The following is a 21,678-nucleotide window of genomic DNA, read 5'->3' as shown; positions in this document are numbered from 1 at the left end:
CATTGTACTGTCCTGAATTATTTTTTGGATAACCTGACACGTGTACTAAGAATAAAATCCAGTTTCCAGCATCAACTGAGTTCACCTCTAAGTACTAGTAAATGAAAATAATGAATGTTCCTACATTGAACTGTGAGATTTAATGCATTTAATGTAACATTTTAAAGACTGCTTAGTAGCAGAACTACAGAGGTTTTTTTCTAAACCTTTTAGGAATTTTTCTTTTTTTTTTTAAATTTTGAACTTTCCTGATTTTCAGAATTCAAGATGTATTTTCAGACAAGTGGAAATCTTATTTTGTTACACAATAGGAACTAGGAGTATGGGAGGATATTTCTGAAACAAGTATGTTTTTCGGGATTTCCTCCTATTTGGTGGATATTGGTAGGAATATAGGAGAACTGGCAACTAATGTTGTTACTCATTTGGTTTGTTACTCTGCAGAGCTTAAAAAAACCACGTTCAGCGTCTTTGCTCTTAAGCTATGAGGAGTCTGTTCATATATCAGCACTGTTCCATAGTCAAATGATTCCTGTGGCACAGCTGTGAATCTGCATTTGTTGATGAAGTGAACTTTGTTTAAAAGAAATCCATGTGTAATTAATGTCTTGGCCCTGAGGATAATACAAAAATCTATATTTAAATAATTCCCTTTTAGAATCTCAGTTCAAGTTTTGTAGATGTCTTGCCACAGTCAGTGTTAATAGAAATTAGAGGTTTTCAAAAACATTTGTGAAAGATTTGAGGAAAGTTCCAACTTAGGTAAACTCTTTGAAGCAACTTCAAAAGACTTCTCAGTGTCTTTTAGTTACTCCTTTTTATTCACCCCTTCAGAGCTGTTCAGAAGGTAAAGTAATGGAAAAGGGGATTTTGGTAGCTTTTTCCATTCAAAGCTGTAGGTTCTTTTGTTCTTGGTCTTCTGATGTATTTTGTCTCAAGTAAGTCTAGTTGCAGCAGCAAGTTTATTTCATGGTACACACATTCATCTATAACTATATTTTTTTTTTTTTAGAGAAGTGGGTCTCACTGAACAGTTTCATAAAGTTAACCTGTAAACTTTGGCTTCTCTACAGGGGGAGAAAACTATTCAGGCAGTGCCAGCAGGAGCAAAACCTGCTATCATCACTGCCACAAGACCCATCACAAAAATGATTGTTACACAGCCCAAAGGAATAGGGTCCACGGTCCAGCCAGCCACCAAAATCATCCCAACTAAAATTGTTTATGGGCAGCAAGGGAAAACGCAGGTACAGTGAGGACCCATTTCTGTCTTGGAATGTACCCCTCCATTTTAATGGGAAGTAAATCATTTTTCACTGTGTTGCCTCATTTGTTGCAGGATTAATATTTGTCTGTGGGGAATGAGACTCAGTGGTGGAACAAGGTGGCCTTGATTCTGATTTCTTGAGCAGCATTTGCATTTGTTGGCTCTTTCTGGAGGCCTGAGCAAGCCAAAAGGATTTACTAAGCCTGTTCCAGAGCTGAAACTGTCTGGTCATGGCTCTAGGTGCCTGTTTAAGTCTGACAGATGATGGTTAGATCCTGGGAAATAAAGATGCACGGTCTGGACATAGGTCGTCCATCAAATCTGAGGTTTTATTGCAGTTTATTTTCTGCTCAGTGTCTGTTCAGGTTGTCCCTGCAACCCTGTGTGGTTGATGGGGCTAAATACACAGAGTCAGGCTCTTTTTTGGGTGCTTTCAGTTTCAGCTTTTTCTCTGGCTGCACTTAGTGTTTAAAAGAATTAAACTTTTATCAGATATAACGTGTTGTGTGCCTGATAGTTCAGGACTGGATTTCCTGTGGAGGTGCTTGTCCTTCCCAGTGCAGTGCATGTCCCAGCTCACTTGCACAGCTTTCTCTTACCACACTAGAGTAGTATCTAGTCCTGAAAAATGACTCTTTAGCGGTTTATTTTGTTAAGACTTCAAATTACTGAGTGAGAAGTGCATTCTTGTGCATTGCCATTTACTTGGGCTTTGTGGTTTAATAATCAGTTGCTGAATTTAGAGGTAGATTTGTGACTAACGTGTATATTATGTAGGTGGTGCACCCAGGTCTGTTGGTGGCACCCTGTGCTCTGATTGCTCAGACCCCTTTTCTCAAGTGCTCTGACTGAACACAAATGTATCTGTGTGATCAGGTCCTGATCAAACCAAAGCCAGTGACGTTCCAGGCCACGGTGGTGAGTGAGCAGACCAGGCAGCTGGTGACTGAGACGTTGCAGCAGGCATCCAGGGTGGCAGAGACAGGAACCCCAGCTCTGCCAGAGGTGAAGGAGGAACCACAGACCTACACCGACAGCAGCTCCTCGTCCACAGAGTCCTCCCAGAGCTCTCAAGGTGTGTTGGTGTCACAGAAAACCCCAAGGGGACTATCCCCAAGGTGTCACATAACTGTGTGTCTCCTGCCAGCACGGGTTTTCACCCAGGCTGTTACACCAAAGTGCCACTGTGCCCTTATTTTTCTGTTTATCTTTCTTTTGAGCTGCTTACTGTGCGCTGGCATTTCTCCTGAAAAGTGGACACAGCGATTCCTTGCTGGGCTCCAGCTTGTCACACAAGGCCCCCTGTTCCCTGTGTCTGGGGGTCTGCCAGGGGACAGGCAGTGTAGCAGGTTTTGGGGTTATTTTGGCAGTTCCTGGTTTTCCCTGTGTGACAGCATCTCTGCTGCATGACTGACAGCTGCCATGGGACAGCACAGATTCTGGTCCTTTTATAAATGCACGTGCGTGTGCACCAGGACATGGATCAGACATGCAGTCCCGATGGGAATGCTGCCCTGGCTTCAAGCCATGGCACAGGTGCAGCTCTGTGTGTAGAAGAGGAGCATAAATAATAGGGCATAAACAGCACCCAGCCTCTGGTTGGAAGTGACCAGAGGATGTGTCACTGCAGCAAATAAAAGCAAATGTCTCAGAGAATCCTTTGTACCCCTTCTGTATAATTCTGTGATTGTTGGTCTATACTGCCATTTTAAGTGAATTTTAAGAAGTTTTGAAGATTCAAACAACTTATCAAAATTTAGGAACCATTAATTCAGAATGCTGAACTGCTAAAACCTTGTGAAAAAACCTAGTTCAATCCAAGGCAAATTCAACATACAAAGAAACCTTCTGAATTTTGATTTTTTGGAACAAAGTCTTTTGAAAAAAACTAAGATACAGGATTTTTTTCCTGGAAATCGTTCATAACATCAGCAGTGTTTTACTTCAAGAGTCAATTGTAATAGAAACTAGTGTTGCAGAATCAGAGTGTGCATCCTTGGCAGTGGTCAAAATTCTAATGAATAATGAATAACTTAGTATAATTTTAAACTGCTTTAAAGCGAGAAGTCAGACAAGAGACCTCCAGCCCAAAATGGTTCTGGCACAGGTTGCCCAGAGAAGCTGTGGCTGCCCCATCCCTGGAAGTGTCCAAGGCCAGGTTGGACAGGGCTTGGAGAAGCCTGGACTGGTGGAAGGTGTCCCTTCCCGTGGCAGGGGGTGGCACTGGATGAGTTTTAAGGTCCTCCCAACCCAAAACATTCCATGACTCTGTGATGTGCCTTTGTTCTTTAACAAACAGATTCCCAGCCTGTGGTCCATGTGATTGCTTCAAGAAGTCAAGACTGGTCAGAACATGAAATTGCTGTGGACACAAGCCCTACAATAATTTACCAGGATGTATCCAGTGAATCTCAGTCAGCTACTTCCACAATAAAAGCTTTGCTGGAACTTCAGCAGACAACAGGTCTGAAAACCCATGAGATTGTCTAGGATAACTTCAAAGGTTATTTTTTGCTTAAGCAGCCCTTTGTAATAAGTTTTGTAATTGAAAAGCACCTCTCTTGAATCAACTTGGTTCCTTTCTTCTTATCCTGTATCAGTTTGTTTGCATGTATTTGGTGCATCTGTTCTCTAGTGTTCATGATCTGTTTAATTGAACTGGTGCATTTATATTGGAGGTTTGTTTTATTATGGAGGTTTATATGTTAGAGGCTGACTTAATGTTTTTCTGCTTGAAGCAGTGAAGGAGAAGTTGGAATCGAAGCCAAGGCAGCCCACCATTGACCTGAGCCAGATGGCTGTTCCAATCCAGATGACTCAAGAAAAGAGGCATTCCCCAGAAAGTCCTTCAATTGCTGTTGTAGAGTCAGAATTAGTGGCTGAATATATCACAACTGGTAAGTGTGTGTCTAAGGCAGTGTGATGGTGGGTTTACAGTTGAAGTCTGGGGACTTAATTTTGGAGTTTTCTCACAATAGGTTTCACTTTCATGTTTTCACTGTAGTTTTCTGTGGAGGAAACGAGTCTTTTCTTCCATTCTTGAGACCCTGTGAGGGGACAGAGATTGTATCTGCTTTACTGGGCCATAAGGGAACATGTTTCTAACTGATACAAAGGGTTGTTGCTTTAAGACATCACGGTTGAATAGATTTTCTGGTCCCTGGATGAAGAAGACAGACTGTCCCACTTGTCTTAAAGGATAATGTCCAGTAAGGACAAAGTGGAAGGTGAAGTTACAGGAACTGTATCCTGTTTTTTGTACATATTGAGAGGAGTCAGACATTGAGTTAAAACCCATTTAGTCCTGAGTTAAAGCCAGGTGTGCATTTAGCATGCTAATGTGGTCCCCAGTTTCTTCATTTGCTAGAAAGCTTTAAACTGATAAATTTACACTTTAAATAATTCAAATTCTGGTTGGAATTCAGTGCTTAACTTTTTAAACTCCTGACTCCTCCTATCTGGACATCCATTTTGTGTAAGTCCTTGTCTCTCTGATGCTCCCCAACATTAGGTGTGAGCCACTTCATGAGAGGATCAAATTGCCTGTTTTCCATTTTAATTTCTTAAGTCCACACTGTTGGTCTCCCTCCCTGCTTTCTTTGGAAAAGGAAAGCAGAAGCGTGTTGAAAATCCACATTGAATAGAGGAATAAATAAAACTTGTATTGAATTGTTTAGGTACATATCTGTAACTCCAGTGGGTTTAGTGCTAAATGTCTAATCTGATATTTTGCTCTGTGCTTCCTCCCCTCGCTTCCATCCCTTGTACGGCCTAAATTTGTGTGAAACTGGAGCTGGGGAGGATGTTATTGTTATTCTTCTAAATAACACTTACTGTATCTGCTACAATTCTGAATGTTTGAGTCCTGCTCCCTCGGATCTCTCTTAAAACAAACTCCAAAGCACAACAAATAACTGCCTGCTAACTGGAGAGCACTTCTCCTTCCCTGGCACGGATATTGTGCATTGAGCACATGGTCAAGGTTCCAGTTTTTGACAGGTCTTGCTGTGCAAGTTGATGTAAAATAGGGCCTTTGGCAGGCAGGATGGGGAGTTGCAGTCAGTGTCTTTGTCCTTTTCTGCAGCTTAGAAGCCACGCAAAGTACAAAAGCTGAGAACTTCCTGGAGATGTCACTGTTTGAAACACTGGGAGTTTTGTAAACATTGATTTGAAATCTGGGAATCTCCCTGAGGATTGCAGGCTGCTGTGGGCAGAGGAGCAGCAGGTTCTGCTGCAGCACAAAAGTGTTTATTTTGCTCTTAGATTTTTGTCCCTTCCCCCAGTTTCTGTGAACACTGCCAGGGAATGCAGGTCATTGAGTGTTTCTTCTTTTTTAATTCGCGCTTCTCTGGATTTATCAGTAACCCACAGAGCTGTATTTTCTGCTAAAAATTCAGTAGTAAGATAGTAAAGAGTCTGTAGTGTGGTGTGAAATGTCCTGCGTGCCCCTGGACCAAAGGATTAGGCACACTGCAATCCCTGTGGGAGCTGGGATTCGGCATGTGCTTCCTCCTGAGGTGAAGGGAGCACTTCACACATCTCAGTGTCACCATTTCTTGTCTGTCTGCAGACTCAGGAAGACAACACTGTATTGGTTCACATTCGGAAGAATATCTACACAACCATATAGGTTAGAAACTTTACTTTTAAATTAAGTTTTCAATTGCTTAGGAACTGTTGGGAGGTGTCCAGGATGAATCTGGCACAGCATGCAGGCCGGTATTGATATAATCCATCTCCTTTCTTGGAGTGAGAAAGGAAAATTACCATATTAATTCAAAATATGACCTTCCTTTTAACAATCAGGAAGGTCACTAGAAACTTTTTAAGTTATGCTACAACTGAATTTACAACTTTTTGCTTCTTCTCCTTCAGTTATGAAGTATTTTGTAACTAAGATATAAAGCAAATATTTGCCTATTAATATGGACAGGTATAAAGTGATTTGGATTCATATCAGTGACTACAATATAGAATGGTTTGTTTGGGTTTTTTTCTCAGCAGCACGTAGTTTTTCTCTTGATCCCCTATTTAATTACAGACCCACACCACAACTCTGTAACTCGTGCTGGATCTGTTCTTAGAAGTGACACAGACCTGTGACAAGGTCATGTCGGATCAGCCTCCCTTGTTTTCATAATACCCAAATATTTTCTACGTGTTAATCTCCCAAATTTAGCCTGTGCTCTGGAGGGTCTTTTGTGCATTTTCTCAGTGGTAGAAATTCAGTGAGCAAGGCTTGCTGTTCTTAATTGCAGTCAGTTGTGGAGGTGCTTTTACCAGTGTAAAACCAGAATTAACTCGTGCTCTGCATGTTATACTGGTGCTGCACAAAGAACCCAGATGACAATGGAGCATAAACAGAGTTGGTGTGTTGGGAGAGGGAGGCCAGAGGAGCTTTGGACCGAGCGTGGTGACTCAGGAAACAGAGAGCAAAGCGAGCCCCCCGGGGAGGTTTCTCAGAGTAGCTGTGCCCCTCGAGGCCGGAGCAAAGGGACCTTTCCCGCTCCTCCGTGCTGCCAGCTGAGGCTGGAGTGCCAGCTGAGGCTGGAGTGCCCTGGTGCAGCCCTGAGGAGGCTCTGGAGGAGTGGCACTGACCTCTTTGCTTGCAGTGAGCCATCGGCAGCCCCCGCCGCCAGCGCAGCCCCCGCGGACCCTCCTGCAGCACGTGGCGCAGTCGCAGACCGCAACGCAGACCTCCGTGGTGGTGAAATCCATCCCCGCCTCCTCCACGGGTGCCATCACCCACATCATGCAGCAGGTTGGACCCTTTCTTTTCCCAGCAGTCTGTACACAACAGCAGGCTCTATGAATTGTACGGGACCAGGGCTTGTTCTGGGTGAATGTGTCGTGTTGCTGCCACCAAAAACGTTCGGTGTACGGGCAAGTTAGTAACTGTAGGATTACCTTAATGACCTGAAGGAAGGCAGGTTTAGATTAGATATTGGGAAGAAATTCTTTACTATGAGGGTGGGGAGGCCCTGGCACAGGTTGCCCAGAGAAGCTGTGGCTGCCCCTGGATCCCTGGAATTGTTCAAGGCCGGGTTGGACAGGGCTTGGAGCACCCTGGGCTGGTGGAAGGTGTCCCTGCCCATGGAAGGGGCTGGCACTGGATGGGCTTTAAGGTCCCTCCCAGCCCAGACCTTTCTATGACTGTGTTTTGGTGGTGAGGGTGGTGGTTGTGTTGCAGGGGCCTGGACTCTTCAGCTGATGTTGGTGGCAGTGCAGGGGGAGGAGGGCTGAGCAGAACCTGGGCAGTACCCAGAGCACACACTGTCCCTGCCGTCTGAGGGCCTCAGCCGGTGAAAAGGCAAACTTCTCTGAATCAGAAGTCAGATGGTACTTAGATGTGTACCATGAGGATCCCAAACACTTCAAACAAACACTGCAGCTTGTGGTGAAGTCTTACTGAAACCACTCCTTTGCCTTTGGTCAGGACCTGCTCAGCTCTGCAGGGCTTTAAGCTCTGGGCACTTCAGCTGTGCTGCAGAACAGTTCTGTGTTAGGGTTCCAAACCCCTGTCAGGGGGTGGATTTCCATGGGTGTTGGAGGAGGCTGCTTCCTCCTTGCTGAGGCCACCTTTATCCTGTGGTGTTCAAAGTGTAGAGTGTAGGTTGCTCACTCCCTCAAATCCCTCAGAAAATCAGACGTTTGTGCGACACCCAAGAAAAATTGCAGTTTGGAGAAAGGAAGGAGAAGGGAGGATCTCTGCTGAAATAAGGTAGACTGTAGGCCTATGGGGACCTGCAGAGGAAATCATGGATAAGATGACTAGGCTTTCAAGAGGCAGAGTAAAAATCGTGCAGAGAGACTCTGGTTTGAACATGGAGCTATTGGTTCAGCTGCCTACTACTCCCTGCTGCTTCATGTCCACCTGCCAGGCAACCCTGGGGGGCTTTGAACCTCAGTCTGACTCAAGTGAGGTGTACAAAACCCCCCTGGGGATTAGTGATGCAGTTAATGTTCTCACCTAGAGATGTACCAGAGTTTAACATGATAAAAGTAGCCATTTCTTGCATATGTATTGTGGAATCCCATGTAATACTATCTTTGTATACACGAATTGGGAGCCTGTGATGGCAAAATAAGTTAAAGTAGTCCATTTGAAACATGAAAAACTATTTCTAGATTGTGTATTCTTACATTTTCTTTTCACTAACATGCTCTAACTTCTTCTCCTTAAGGCCTTAAGCAGTCACACTGCATTTACGAAACACGGTGAACAACTTGGGACCGAGGAGGGAGAAGTGGAAGAGATGGACACCTTAGATCCTCAGACTGGCCTCTTTTACAGATCTGCCCTGACACAGTCCCAGGCACAAAAGCAGCAAAAACTGAGTCAGCCACAGCTGGAACAGACTCAACTGCAAGTGAAAACTCTGCAGTGCTTCCAGACCAAGCAGAAGCAGACAATCCACCTGCAGGCCGACCAGATCCAGCACAAACTCCCGCAAATGCCCCAGCTTTCCATAAGGCATCAAAAGCTAACCCCCCTGCAGCAGGAGCAAGCACAGAGCAAAGCAGATGCACAGCACCCCCCCCACCACATGATGGCCAAAGAGAGGCAACTCCCCACCTTAGTGGCACAGCCACAGCAAACTGTAGTGCAGGTGCTGGCAGTAAAAACCACGCAGCAGCTGCCCAAACTGCAGCAGGCACCAACGGCACAAAAAATCTACGTGCAACCCCAACCCCCCCCGAGCCCAGTGCAGCTCCCTGCCTCTTCAGACAAGCAGCCAGCGAGCCAGGTAACGGAATATTGATAGCATGCACGTCCTGCTGGTCAGGCAAAACCACCCAGCCAGCCCTGGGCTGTGTAGCAGTGTTTTGTCCTGGCACGAGAACTCCTCGTTCCGCTGGTGTCCATCACCAGAAGGTTGGCACTAGGGAAGAGCAGCACATGTTACAGGGGAAAGATCCATAGAGCTCACAAACGTGTTTTGTTGGACAGTTCTTATTGATTTCAGCCACCACTGGTGCATGGAGTTTGTCCCTAGTTATTTTCTTTTAATTTGTAGGTGTGACACGTTACTAATTTCCATTCCCATAGCACTTTTTATTTCTGTGGAAGTGAAGACTGCAGTCTCCTAAGGCTCTCCATTGTTCCTCTTCCTTTGTAGTTTACATCTTCCTGAAGTTATATGGCTTTCATGTACAGGAGTAATTTGATTTTCCTTGGGAGGGAAAAATGTAAAGACTGAGGAACATGGAAAAAAAAATGTATTTTAACTAACTCCAGAAAGGTACAATTTTAATTTTTTTTTTTTTTTTGGCCCTTTCAGGAATACATGTGAAAACTAGAGGCTTTAGCAGACATCCCATGGGGCTGTAAATCCTAAAGGAAAATGAGGCTGCTGTGGTATTATACTGCTACAATCCTTACCTAGCAGCCTAAGAAGCTGCTTTTTCCCCAGGCTTCAATTAACTGTCGCCCTATCATTTCTAGTTCCTTTGTTAAAACACTGAGTTTCAACTGTCTTCCTAACAGCAAGTATGTTGTTTGTGCCACTCTGTCCTCGGAAATACTGATTAGGTTTTCAGTAAGAAAAGATTAACTGTGATATGCACAACAAAAATTTGATTTTCAGGTGCAACATCCAACTCTAATGCAAGGATCCACTGTCACAGAGCTAACTCTGGGGGGTGTCAGCCTCCTGTCGTTGCAGAGGTAGCAGGTGGCAGTGGTGTGCCCCAGCTGGCACTGCCGGTTACCAGCCCTGTTTCCCATGCAGGCACCCCCGGAGGCAGCAGTAGCAGATATTTTGAGAGTGTCTGTGGTGGAAGCTCACACTGATGCAAACATAGAGCACACGGTAGTGGATCCCCCAGACCAGGCCACGTCCACTAGTAAAGTCTCTAGTGAAGCAGAGTCGTCACCTTGTCCCCAGGTGCCTCGGGTGGCTGCTCTAGGGACGACGGCAACAACCTCCACCCCCCAGCAACAGCCCCGGACAGAGCCCAGCCCAGCCCCTCCTGCTGCTGCTCCCGCCGAGGCACAGGGAGTGCCCCCAACAAACCAGTTTGTGCACATTCAGAACCTCTCGCAGAAGAAAGCTGAAGAGAGCTCCTCAGAGATCGTCGTCCAGGTAAGGGAAGAGCAGAGCCAATGAGGCAGAAGGTTGAGCGGAGCAAACTCGTGGCTGATGGGGTGGCAGCCACGGGATGGTGTTTGAGTGGTTTGGGGTTCTTTTTCTACTCTTACACTTGTAATGGATTGCTACTTCAGAGTGTGCCGTTGTTCTTAAATTGAGCTGGAGTTCCTCTAGCACTGCATCCCCAGTGTCTTCCTCCTTCTGTTAAAAACAACCAAGCTCATCTCATTTTACAAAGTACTTTCATTTGAGATGGGTAAAAATGTAGCCATCAAACACCTAGTACAGAACTGTGTTCTAGAGTCTTTTGTAATTTCTATTAATGTTACCTCTGAGTATAAAATTAGTACAAAAAATGGCATGATGCAGTTTTACTTACTGGGAAAGTTTAGCAAATAAGGTCTGAATTCAAAAGGGAGCTTTTTAACTTATGACCAGATTTACCACTTCTGAGATTAAATGATTACTGATCTTCAACCTATATGCCTTGAGTTATTGCTTAACTGATGCTTGATATTTTCATTGATTCTGCTGTCTTAAATATGTTTTATGTTGTAATAAGTTGTCTGAATGTCAACTAAAGAAATATGGAAGTCTTCTGAGTGGTATAACATGGATATAAGTAATAGCTGACACAGTCTATGCTCACACAAATGAGAGGTGGATTGAAATGGTTGTATTATGTATCATTTGTGTTACAGTGAAAATGCTGCTGATGTGGGAAACAATTTGTGTACAGAGGTCTCAAATTTTTCGTGCTACTTTGTAAAATCTTCACTGGGGCTGACTAACTTCTCTGTGGTAGAAATCATCATTTTTGTACTCATTTATAGTCCTCCTTTCCCTAAATAGGCAAAAGTAGATTTCTGTTTTACTTCAGACCTCTGTTTTGACAACCTGTCCTGTTTATCCTTGTGGCACCCATTGAGCTCTTTCAAAAGGCAAATAGTGCCCGGAATTTCAGTTGTATGAAGTTGTAGATTTCGCTTCTAGAACCTAGGAAAGTATAAACAGAAATAAATAGATATAAATAATAACAATAGGTTAGAAATAAACAGCTGTGGTGTTTCCACAGCCTCTGTGCTGCTGCAGCCCTGAGCAGGGCTGGAGCTTGTATTGAGTTTAGTACAGAAAACAGAGTTAGTCATCCCAGAGTGCCTGGACAATGCTCACACAGGATTCTTGGGGTGTCCTGTGCAGGGCCAGGAGTTGGACTCAGTGATCCTTGTGAGTCTCCTCTAACCCAGGACATCAGAATGGCTTGTCTGAAAAAGATAAGGACAAGATAAGGCTGAAGAAAATATTCTCTCTGCTTTGGGTTTGGGGAGCAGTGGATGATGGGCATTGGTTATGCTGTCACAGACCTTTAGGGAAGGTCAAAGGCCAGGATCAGGGCCTGAAGAGGAAGATCATTCAAATTTTACCTTTCACAATCCAGTGAAAGGATGGTTTGAAGCCTTTAGCTGGGGAAAACTGCCCTTGGAAACCAAATACCTTTTTCTCCGAGTGCCTGTGCTCGCACAGACGCCTTTACCTGTCCAAACCGTTTGCTAAACTTGGATGTTTTCTTTCTTTCAGACTATCCCTCACTATTCCATCCCTTGTCACTCCAGCTCCAACGTGGTGGTGGAACCCAGCGGGCTCCTGGAGCTCAACAACTTCACCAGTCAGCGCCTGGATGACGAGGAGACGGCGATGGAGCAGGATGGGGACAGTGGCCCCGAGGATGGCCCCGAGCCCAGCCCCTCCCGGAGCTCTGCTGAGCAATCCTGAGCAACTGGGATGCTGGAGTGCACTTTAGAATGTCTTGGGATTCTGAGGATCCAAGATGCCCTCGTGTTGTGATGTCCTGGAGCACTTTGCCCGTTAGAGTTGTTCGTTGGACCCTCGAGCATCGGTGTGTTTTAACAAGACGGCGTCGCAGAAGCCGCGTCTTCAAAACTGTTTCCAAAAGAAAAAGTAAGAGAAGAAAAGATGTAGTTCCCAAGATTCAGTAAAGCTGTGACAGTGGAATGTACTCCTGCTCAAACACCACACTGCAGCAAACTCTGCAGCTCGTGCTCTGGAAGCCCTTCCCCAGATACTGAAACAGCTCCCAGTGAAAAGGGGTCGTCACTTTGCCGGGTCCTTTCCTTGAGAAAAACACCATCAAAAAAAAAAAAAAAAAGAGAACATTTAATAAATACTTGTATTTTCAAACAGCATGTGAGAGAAGACTAGTGTCTCTGACAGTGCTGGAATTTTGGAATTGGTCAGCTTTCTTGCTCACTTAGAGATAAGATTTGGTTTGGTTTTTTTTTTCATAAGACTAAAAATATATTTTTTTTAAATTCTTGTTGGTGAATGTTTGGAAATAAGCAAAATCACTAACTGATAGAAAAGTGGATTTGCTGGTGGATTTTGTTTTCATGCTTTACAAGAAGTAGGGCGATGGTATAAGAGGCATTTCTTTTGCCATAAGTGCACAAAATGCTCATCTACTCCAGTTAATCTTTGATTATTTATTAAAGTGAGGCCAAGTTGTTAAAAAAGTTCCTGTGAAACAGGCAGTTGTGTTAATTCTGATACAAACTGAGTGGGGGGGTGTCTTTTGCTATAAATCAGTTTTTCAGAACTGGGGATAAGTGGTTCAACGTCTTTCCAAGTTGAACTTGTGAATTTAGAAGTGATGTAAGGCTTTTAAAAATCTGTATTTTACTCTTACACGCTGTTCTTAAAGTTTAACCGTTTGGGGAGTTTAAAAGCTTAAATGGGCATACAGGGGCAGGTTTCCAAAATGAGCCTTATGCCTTGGCTTGTTGAAGCAATACATTGGGGTTTGTGATAGTTCCAGGTCACGGAGACAGGTTTGGGTTCAGAGGGGAGGAGAGAACCAGTTTTAATACATTCTGGTAATCAAGACTTTTTTTTTTTCCAAATGTGTATAAAACCACGTTTTTAACTGTTTTGTATAGATTTCATTATAAATAACTAAGCATTTTACGACTTTGCCATATCATTTAATTGTACATACGTCTGGAAGCCTAACTGCCCACGGTTTGGTGCTGAAGTACTACTGTAAGTAGATCTCATCCAAAGTCTAATACAGCTCTTTGCCTCAGTCTTTTTTTTTTTTTTTTTTTAAGCTGTGATTTTACTGTTGATATTGTAGTAAAGGTTAAATTCCGACTGGAGTAACCCAAAGGAAAAAATACAAACCCTAAAACCCATTTACCTTACTTGTCCTGAATATCCACCTGTGTTAGAACGCACAGTAACCCCTAGGTGGGGCTCTTGGTTTTCACCTAACCTCTGTTATCTTAGAAATTAAGTCACTGTGACTTTCAGATACTTTTTTTTTTCCCCCTTCTGTTTTCTTCTTCCATCAGCACTAGTTCCAAAATAATGTAGTTTAATATGGTAGAGAAGTGTCCTGATAAATTTAACATGCAAATGCTGGAATAATGGGTTACAAAAATAATGATTTCTGTGTTACCTCTATGTTGAAATAGGTGTTGGTTTGGTTTCTGCTGCCCAGGAAGGGTCTGTAGTTGTCCATCCCCAGTTGGGAGAAGCCCAAAGCAGGTGACACACATGGTTCTTCTGGCTTGTATCAGATTTTCAGTGTCACCTGGGCTCTTGCAGGGCTTCAGGTGTCCCTGACAAATCCAGGACTGGAAGGCCATGAGAATATCAGAGAAAGTAAGATTTCTCTGAAGTGCTTATACCCAGGAACGTTCCTGGCATTCCAGTTTCAGTTCTGGTGAAGGTGTGTGTGCTCTCCTCAGCCAAAAACAGGTGCTAAGACATGGCCTGAGGTGAATTAACACCTGATGCTCTCACTGCACTGTGGAGTTCTGCTCCACTTTATTCTGATATTTTGTGCCAGACCTTTTTTGCCTCTTTAGGAGTGCCTGGAGCAAAGATATGAACAACTGCAGTGAACTATTTGACAGTTCCTTGAAGGCACCAAATCTCTGTTAAACACCTGAAAGCTTCTCCTGTTGGTGTGAAAAGTGACTGATTCCAGGTTGGCAGGTTGGAGCACGTGCTGGGGATGTCTGGGGCTGGTGGCACAAATTTAGAAGAAGGGACTTTGGTGATCAGTGTGCTCATTCTTGAGACTCCTCTCCTGCTGCTTTCCCAAACGAGTTGTGTTTTGGGCATTCTCTTTATTGAATTTGTCTACTTCAGCACTTCACCATATGAATACCTTTAATAATAAGGAATATACAAGAGGAGCTAATATTTAGGGCCAATATTTTAATTCTTTTCCCTAGTTACTTGATTTTTGATAATGACTGGAGGAAGGCATCCTTGGAGCATTTGGCCCTCTCCCCTTTCCATGAACTCCAGGCATCACTGCCTTCTCCTTGCCCTGCCTGGCAGATGTGCAGCTTTTTCCAACCTGCCCCTGGGACACTGACTTCATCCTGCAGCCCTGAACCAGCCCCTCACAGCCCTATAAATATCCCTGAGCTGCTAAAAATACATCAGTGTGCAAGGTAACATTTCCATAGCCCATCCCCTGACAAGCTGCATCTTCATTCCTGAAATGAATCTGATGTCCCTCCTTGGAAGAGAACAAAGGGTAGGGATGGTGGTGATAATTTTTTGGTATCAGGAATTTGGACAGAACACATGACTAAATAAATGGGATTTTTAAAAAAAAAATCAAAACCTACCCAAGAGCTTTTAAAAAATTAAAACTCAGGGAAGCTTAAGACCACATGCCTTTGTTTCTAATGCATAAGTAGTTCCTGAAGTCTCAGGGTTTCCCAGGAGAATGTGGGTGTCATCCCCACAGGTGCACTACAAAGGCAGGTGGTTTCAGCTGGGCAGTGTTCAATCCAGAGAAGACTGATCATAATTTAAGGTAATGAACTAGAAAAATCACACTGCTTTGGGGTTTGTCTGTGCTGCAGAAAACTATTTTTAGGCTCTGTGTGTCTGTGCTGGGCTCAGGACTTTCTCCTTCCCTCAGGTTGGGTGTAAACCATGAGGAATGTTTGCCAACAGCCTGTGCAAAGTGTCCTTCCTATGGGACTGAGTTGCTGGAGTGCTCTAAATGGGAAAATGGTGCCTGGGAACTTGCTCACTGTTTCTAGACAAAAGGCTCTTTGGATTATTTGGTGCAGGAAAGATATGGAGAAGTTTTTAAGCACTGTGGACTGAAGAGTAACCACATGGTCTGGAATCATTTTTGAAGCCCAGGACTGCCCACAGCAAGGGGTTGAAATGATGATCTCTGAGGTCCTTTCCAAGCCAAACCATTCAGTGGTTCTGTGCTGACTGTTAGAATTGTCCAGCAAACACTGCTCCAGATCAGACCCTACTCAAAACTCCCTGTGATTTTAGTTTTGCCTAGTGCTTGGCCTCTTTTGAAAAGCAGGGGGTTTTCTAGTTATTTTTTTAATGGCATCTCAGTGTTTTTGTCAGCTTTCCATCTCTGACTTCCCTGGAGAGAGAGGGAAGTTCTTCACAAGAAGCTTCTCGGTGCCCAAGACCTGAATACAACCAGGGGCTGGGAACAGCCCTTTGTGCCCACACGTGATCTCTGGGACTGGCAGGAACCTCTGGAGATCATCTGGTCCAACTCTCTTGCTCCAAGCAGGGTCAGAGTGCTCAGGACCATGTCCATCTGGGTTTTTGGAAATCTCCCATGATGGAAACTCAACCACCTGTTCCAGTGTTTGCCCACCCACACATTCTTTTTTCTTTTTTCCTGGTCTTTGCTGTGTTTTCTGGGTTTTGCCCTTGGTTTGTTTTGGACATGAAATAGAAATACTATCTTGGTCTGAGAAGAGGTTAACAGCAGCATGAGAACAGGCCACAAGGAAGTAGAACAAATTTAGTCAGAACAAAGTGTTGTAGCTGCAGTGTTCCCAGAAATAGGGATATTTGTTTTCCTCTCACGACTTTTAACTGCTGTGTTGTCCCTGCAGCCACTTCTGGACTGCAGAGACACCAGGCAAAAAACGTTCTGTCAGCTCTCACTTTCTAGGAGTCCTTCATGTTGAAAAAGTAAATTGCTTTGCCAAAATAATACAACTTGATTATAACGGGAGTGAGAAGGCTGCTGTGTGGGACAGACTGACCCTTCCAGGGGTGCCTCCTCTCTGACCCACGAGCCCTGGGGCTGTGTTTGTGTTCCGTGGGTGCTGAAGGACTGAGCTGAGTTGTGAATCAAACGTGTGATCCCAGCCTGTGCCCCTCAAAAACACACAACTGCTGACGGAAAACACAAATCAAAGGGCAGGTGTCTGTGCTGGATGTCACCTGCATGGTGACATCTCCAGGGACGAGGCTTCTCCAGCTGTGCAGTGAGGATGCATAAACAGCCCTGTGCAGATGTTTCACTGAACCTCAGCTGGAACAGCCCAAACTGCATCCCCCTGTGAGCAGCTTCCTGTGAACAACCATAACACTTCTGCACTTCTGTTTGCTGCAGTTCGGGCTGTGCTGCTTCATCATCTCTTGACTAAGGAAATAGCTCAAAAAAAAAATAATCAGGTTACTACCAGAAAACCCCAAAATTCTTTGATCCGATCGTTCTGTGTACCATGACATTATAAATGTGAATCCTTCACTGTGAGAGGCAATTTTTCACTATGGGGTTGGAACTGGGTGATCTTTAAGGTCCCTTCCAACCCAAATGATTCCGTGAGTCAGCCGGAATAGAAAAATTATGCTTTTTACCAGTCTGCTTTCAATTCCTTATTCTGCTCTGCTCTGCTTTTACAGGTGGACTTTTTAAATTAGACTTCTAAGCACAAAAGCCTTTTGCTGAAGCAAGGGAGACAGTGCTGGACCCAGGTGACTGGAACATCACCCAGCAATGTTCCTTCTTGTGCCAGTACTGAACAGCCAGTCTAAAATCCACAAGGGAGTGCTTTTGTGGTGGGGAAAATGCATTCAGATGGAGGGAAGCACAGCTGGAAAACTCTGGCTTCCTGGTGGAGAAGGATGCAGGAATTCTTTTCATGTAGCCTGTGGCAAAACCCCCCCATGAATGGCTGGAGTGACCCATATCTTGCCTCTCCTTGGGGCCATCCCACTGCTGTCCCTCCTGAGCTGACCAGCAGTGCTGTGCAGTGAGAGCTCTGCCTCAGCTTGGGGCAGATATGATGAGAATGGGTTTTTTCCCAGTGGAAAACTGTTACAATAACAAGGTGATTTGGGAGGTGTGTTTGTGATGCTTTGTGATGTGGCAGCTGGGGACAGGGTTCAGTGCTGAACACTGTGGTGCTGAGTTAACAGTTCGACTCGATGATCTTGGGGTCTTTTTCCAGCCCTAATGATTCTATGATTAGTGTTTCTCTTGTCCTCAGGCCTTTCCTCCCCAGTTAACCTCGGCAGGTTGCTGAGCAGTTCCCTCCCTTGGGGAAGGCAGGCCTTTGTGGTGAAGAGGCTGAGCAGGGCTGGCATCATCGTGGTCAGACAGTCTCTCTGACCTCAGGCTGAGAAACCACTTGCTCTGCTCTTTGCCTTGGCTCCCCCAGCCCTTAGCCATTCCCTGCTCCCCAGGGGAGCATAAAGAGAAAATCCGTTTGGGATTCTGAGTTGCTTGGATACTGTGTGAACTGAGGGCGAAATAAAAATCATGTAAATAGGAAAATGCATCTTCTGGAGTCCCCCCCTCACCTAATTAACCAACTGCTGTGTCTTTCCTTGGGCCAGTTTTTGTCACCTCGAGCTGCTGCTCCCCCCGTGTCCTCACTCAGCAGTTCTCCACAGGGCCCTGCAACTTCTGTCCCTAATTGGTGTGGCTTCCAGTTGGCAAATCATCCCTCTTCCAGCACGATTCCTCCATCTCCTGCAAGGTCCCTGGGTGGTGCCTGAAGGGCAGGACCCAGCTGCCATCCCCTTCCAGGGCTTTCCCCACACTGGCTGCTCCTCAGGGGAAGCCTGTGGTGTTGAGAATGAGGTGTGCTCATTCTTAGCTTTATTTTGCTATTAGATTACATTTTATTTATATATAGAGAGATTATCCATCTATCTGTAAGCTTTATTGCTTCCTTTGAATCCAAGTTTACGAGTTAGGCTGAGGAATCCATGGAAGTCACAGCTGTGACTGTGCAGATGCAGCCATGCAGTGATGTCCAGGGTGTCTGTAGTTCTGACACCAGGTGAAGTGTTTGGCAGGGTTGGGCTGAGGTGTTTTGACTGGGTTTAAAGGGAATCTACATCCATCAATCCATGCTGCTGGGATTAGTGCTGCACTAGTTGAAACCTGCTTTCAAGCTTTGGTTCCGGTTAATTAATTATATGCTGAGATTTGTTTTTCAAATGAGAAGGAAATTACTTGTTTCCCCAGGTTTGCAGCACTTCTGGCAATTTTATATATACATAAATGCATATATATTTAAATGGTGGGTATCAGCTAATGGTTAGTTCATTGAAAACACATGACAGCAATTCCTTTCTTCTCCCCTGGCAGCAAAACAATGATGCTGAGATGCTCTGAGGAGTATTCACAGCAACTGGACCTTATTAGCTGCTGCTAACACCCATTGTCCTCTCTCCTGGCCCCAGCACTAAGGCTGCACTTCTTCAGCCAGAGTCTGCAAAGCCAGAGTCCTTCTTCCCTCGGGAGGAATACAGGGATATTGGGAACAGACACACATTCTGACTTCAGTTTCCAAGGAAAGGCAGTCCAGGTGCTGAGTTTATGTGCAAGACAAGGCAGTTGCTGTCATGTGCTGAGCTGTTTGCTGAGGGTGGCTGGGCAAGCCCTGAGTCTCATTGCAGGGATGGAGTTTTTTGGGCTGGAACTCGCTTCAGTGAGGGGGGCATATTTTGAGCTGCCTTTCCCTTTATTCCAAAACAATCTTCCTACTACGAAGAAAGTCCAGAGGTAGCACTTCAATGACTGTAACAGAACCGAGGGTCAGCCTGCATCATTCTGAATTCTCAAAAGCCACTTTTCTCTTTTCCCATTCCCTGACTTATGGCAGTACACATGGTGCCAGTACCTAGCATGTGCTCCCAGGAGCCTGTCTGCACGGGCACAGCTCTCCCAGAGAGCCAGGCAGGGGCAGAGCATGGTCCTGAAGGGGCCATGTGGTTGTCAAGGCCTTAACTGTTACCACAACCATCACTATCAGTGCAAGGCAGCGAGAGGGGACACTCCACAGAGCTGAGCACGTGTCCCCACAGCGTGTTCCTCCTGGGTGGAGGTGATGAAGCAAAACTCAGCTGTTTGCTCAAATGGAGCTGCAGATCGTAATTCCTTTATACTGCAAAGCAAAATCTCACTTGAAAATCGTGGGATCACAGAATGGTTCGGGTTGGAAGCAGCATTAAAGCCCATCTCATTCCCACCCCCTGCCATGGGCAGGGACACCTTCCACTGTCCAGGTGCTCCAACCTGGCCTTGGACACTTCCAGGGATGGGGCAGCCACAACTTCCTTGGGCAACCTGTGCCAGGGCCTCCCCACCCTCCCAGCCAACAATTTCTTCCTAATATCCAATCTAAATCTACCCTCTTTCATCTTAAAGCTAAATCCATGTCACTTGGTTCTTTGTTTTAGGCTTTAAACAGTTAACTTCACGTCTTAGCTGGTCTTCCTCATCCTCTTGCAGCTGATCATAAATACACTGCAGGGAATTCCATTTAGTAGATAACCTTTGTAGGGTGGCTTAGATGTGAACAGTATTTTATAGATTACAGATAAGACATACTCCCTGTCTAGGAGGCTTTGAAATCTGATGTAGTTGAGTCAAACCAGTGGAAGAACATGAGAAAATATTTTTCACAAGGATTATCTGAGGTTGCCAGGGATTAGAAAAGAGGAGTGCTGCTTGGAGAGCTGAATTTTAAGCAGTGCTTTGAAGAAAAGAGGACATTTGACAGATGAGCACAGGGAAAGGGCAAAGGCACAAGGCCAAGAATGTGAAGAGATAAAAGAAATTAGATGAGAAGATAGAGATAAGCCATTGCACTGTGGAATAATAGTCTGGATCTTGGTCCCAGCAGGGAGAGCCCCAGTTTTGAAGGTCAGGGAGCAGTACAGGTAGAAAAGGAGAGGTCTTAGGACAGCTGTGTTTGTAACTTCAGTTGTGTGATTGAGCACTGTGTGAGGGGTTGGTCTCCAAGAGGGAAGTGTGGACTTGGGAACGAAAGAAAAGGAGTGAGTGAAGTGCTGCAGCAAGGACAGGAAAGGAGGAAAGAGTCAAAGATCTGGGAGTTGAAGGTGGAGAGGTGGGATCTGGGAGGAGAACGTGTTCATTTCTGGGGAAAAAAAAGTGTGTTTGAAATGCAGGTTCTGGTAGTGAGAGCTCCCTGTGGGTATGTCAAGATCGAGGGGGAAGAGAGGTCAAAGCCCAGTGCTGAGGTTCACTCGGTGGCTGTGTGGCAGCAGAAGCACAGATGAAATACTTCAGCAGAGAAGGGGGATAGAGGGAAACACAGAGGACCAAAAACCTGCCCGGACACAGGATGTGAGAAATGCCCTGGTTTAGCAATAGAAGTGCAGAGAGAATGAGTGTCTCCAGCAGCACAAACGGAACACAGCAGAGCTACCAGGAGGTGGGTGGATGACAGACAAAAATAAGGAAACCCATAAAGAAAGAGTTAGGAAGACAGCTTTCCCCCCCCCCTTTTTTTTTTTCTGTCTGTGCTTGGTGCAACAATTCCCAGAAAAAAAATGGGTGTAGAAAAATAACAGCCTTCCACGAGCCAAAATTTGATTATGAGTGGAAAAACAAACTCTTCTAACAGCAGCTGCTGTTTTATATGTGGGCCATAAAGTTCATAGTATTATGAAACTTGGAATAATATTTAGCAACTACAGTAATCTAGTTAATTTTTTAATATATTTTCTCTTGCATCCTGTTTATAAGATGTCCCTGAGCATCTGCAATACTACAAAGATGTATTGTCACGACAAGGTGATTAGAGGAGACTGTTTGCTTGGGGTGGTGGTGATTAATTGGAGTTTGATTTACAGTCTAGAAAATAAGGGGAGCACGTTAACACTTTGGTTGATGGGTCCTCAGCTAGTCCAAGCTGACCTGGGTCATTTGAAGCCTAAACTCTGTTCTGCCTTTCTGTTCTTGGTTTTAATCAAAATCATGTCATTTTACAATACCTTGTAATTTATTTACCTATCTGGTCTGTGGGTTTTGGCATTATTTATACCGTGTTTTATTTCAGTGACGTTACCCAAAGCATATAAATCAAGTCTGGAATTCGACTTGAGTGTTTCTAAAAAAATCTGGTGGTATTTTACCCTCAGAGGTTCCGAGCCCGGAAGTCTGAAGGGAGCAGGGAATCGGGAGAGGGAATCAGGAGGGGGCTGGGTCCGAGTTCAGTGCAGACTTAGCAGGTTACAGAG

At 44.8% G+C, this 21,678-nt stretch overlaps 1 protein-coding gene across 1 annotated transcript in view; it reads left to right on the top strand.

Moving 5' to 3' along the window:
* Positions 1-13,568, top strand: part of EMSY (EMSY transcriptional repressor, BRCA2 interacting) — a 37,483-nt gene extending 23,915 nt beyond the window's left edge. The window contains 10 exon segments of the mRNA XM_051779456.1: positions 1,074-1,247; positions 2,144-2,342; positions 3,567-3,731; positions 4,009-4,164; positions 6,880-7,028; positions 8,452-9,015; positions 9,856-9,910; positions 9,913-9,983; positions 9,985-10,353; positions 11,938-13,568. Of these exon segments, the coding sequence (XP_051635416.1) occupies positions 1,074-1,247; positions 2,144-2,342; positions 3,567-3,731; positions 4,009-4,164; positions 6,880-7,028; positions 8,452-9,015; positions 9,856-9,910; positions 9,913-9,983; positions 9,985-10,353; positions 11,938-12,132 (2,097 nt within the window). The 3' untranslated portion in view covers positions 12,133-13,568.
* Positions 13,569-21,678: the final 8,110 nt, after the last annotated feature.

Source organism: Manacus candei, unplaced genomic scaffold (assembly GCF_025592945.1).
Source record: "Manacus candei isolate 608988 ecotype Guabito, Panama unplaced genomic scaffold, ASM2559294v1 h1tg000014l, whole genome shotgun sequence".
NCBI classification, from domain to species: Eukaryota; Metazoa; Chordata; class Aves; order Passeriformes; family Pipridae; genus Manacus; species Manacus candei.
The sequence above is the reverse complement of the archived record's forward strand: the minus strand, read 5'-3'. Positions and strand labels throughout refer to the sequence as shown.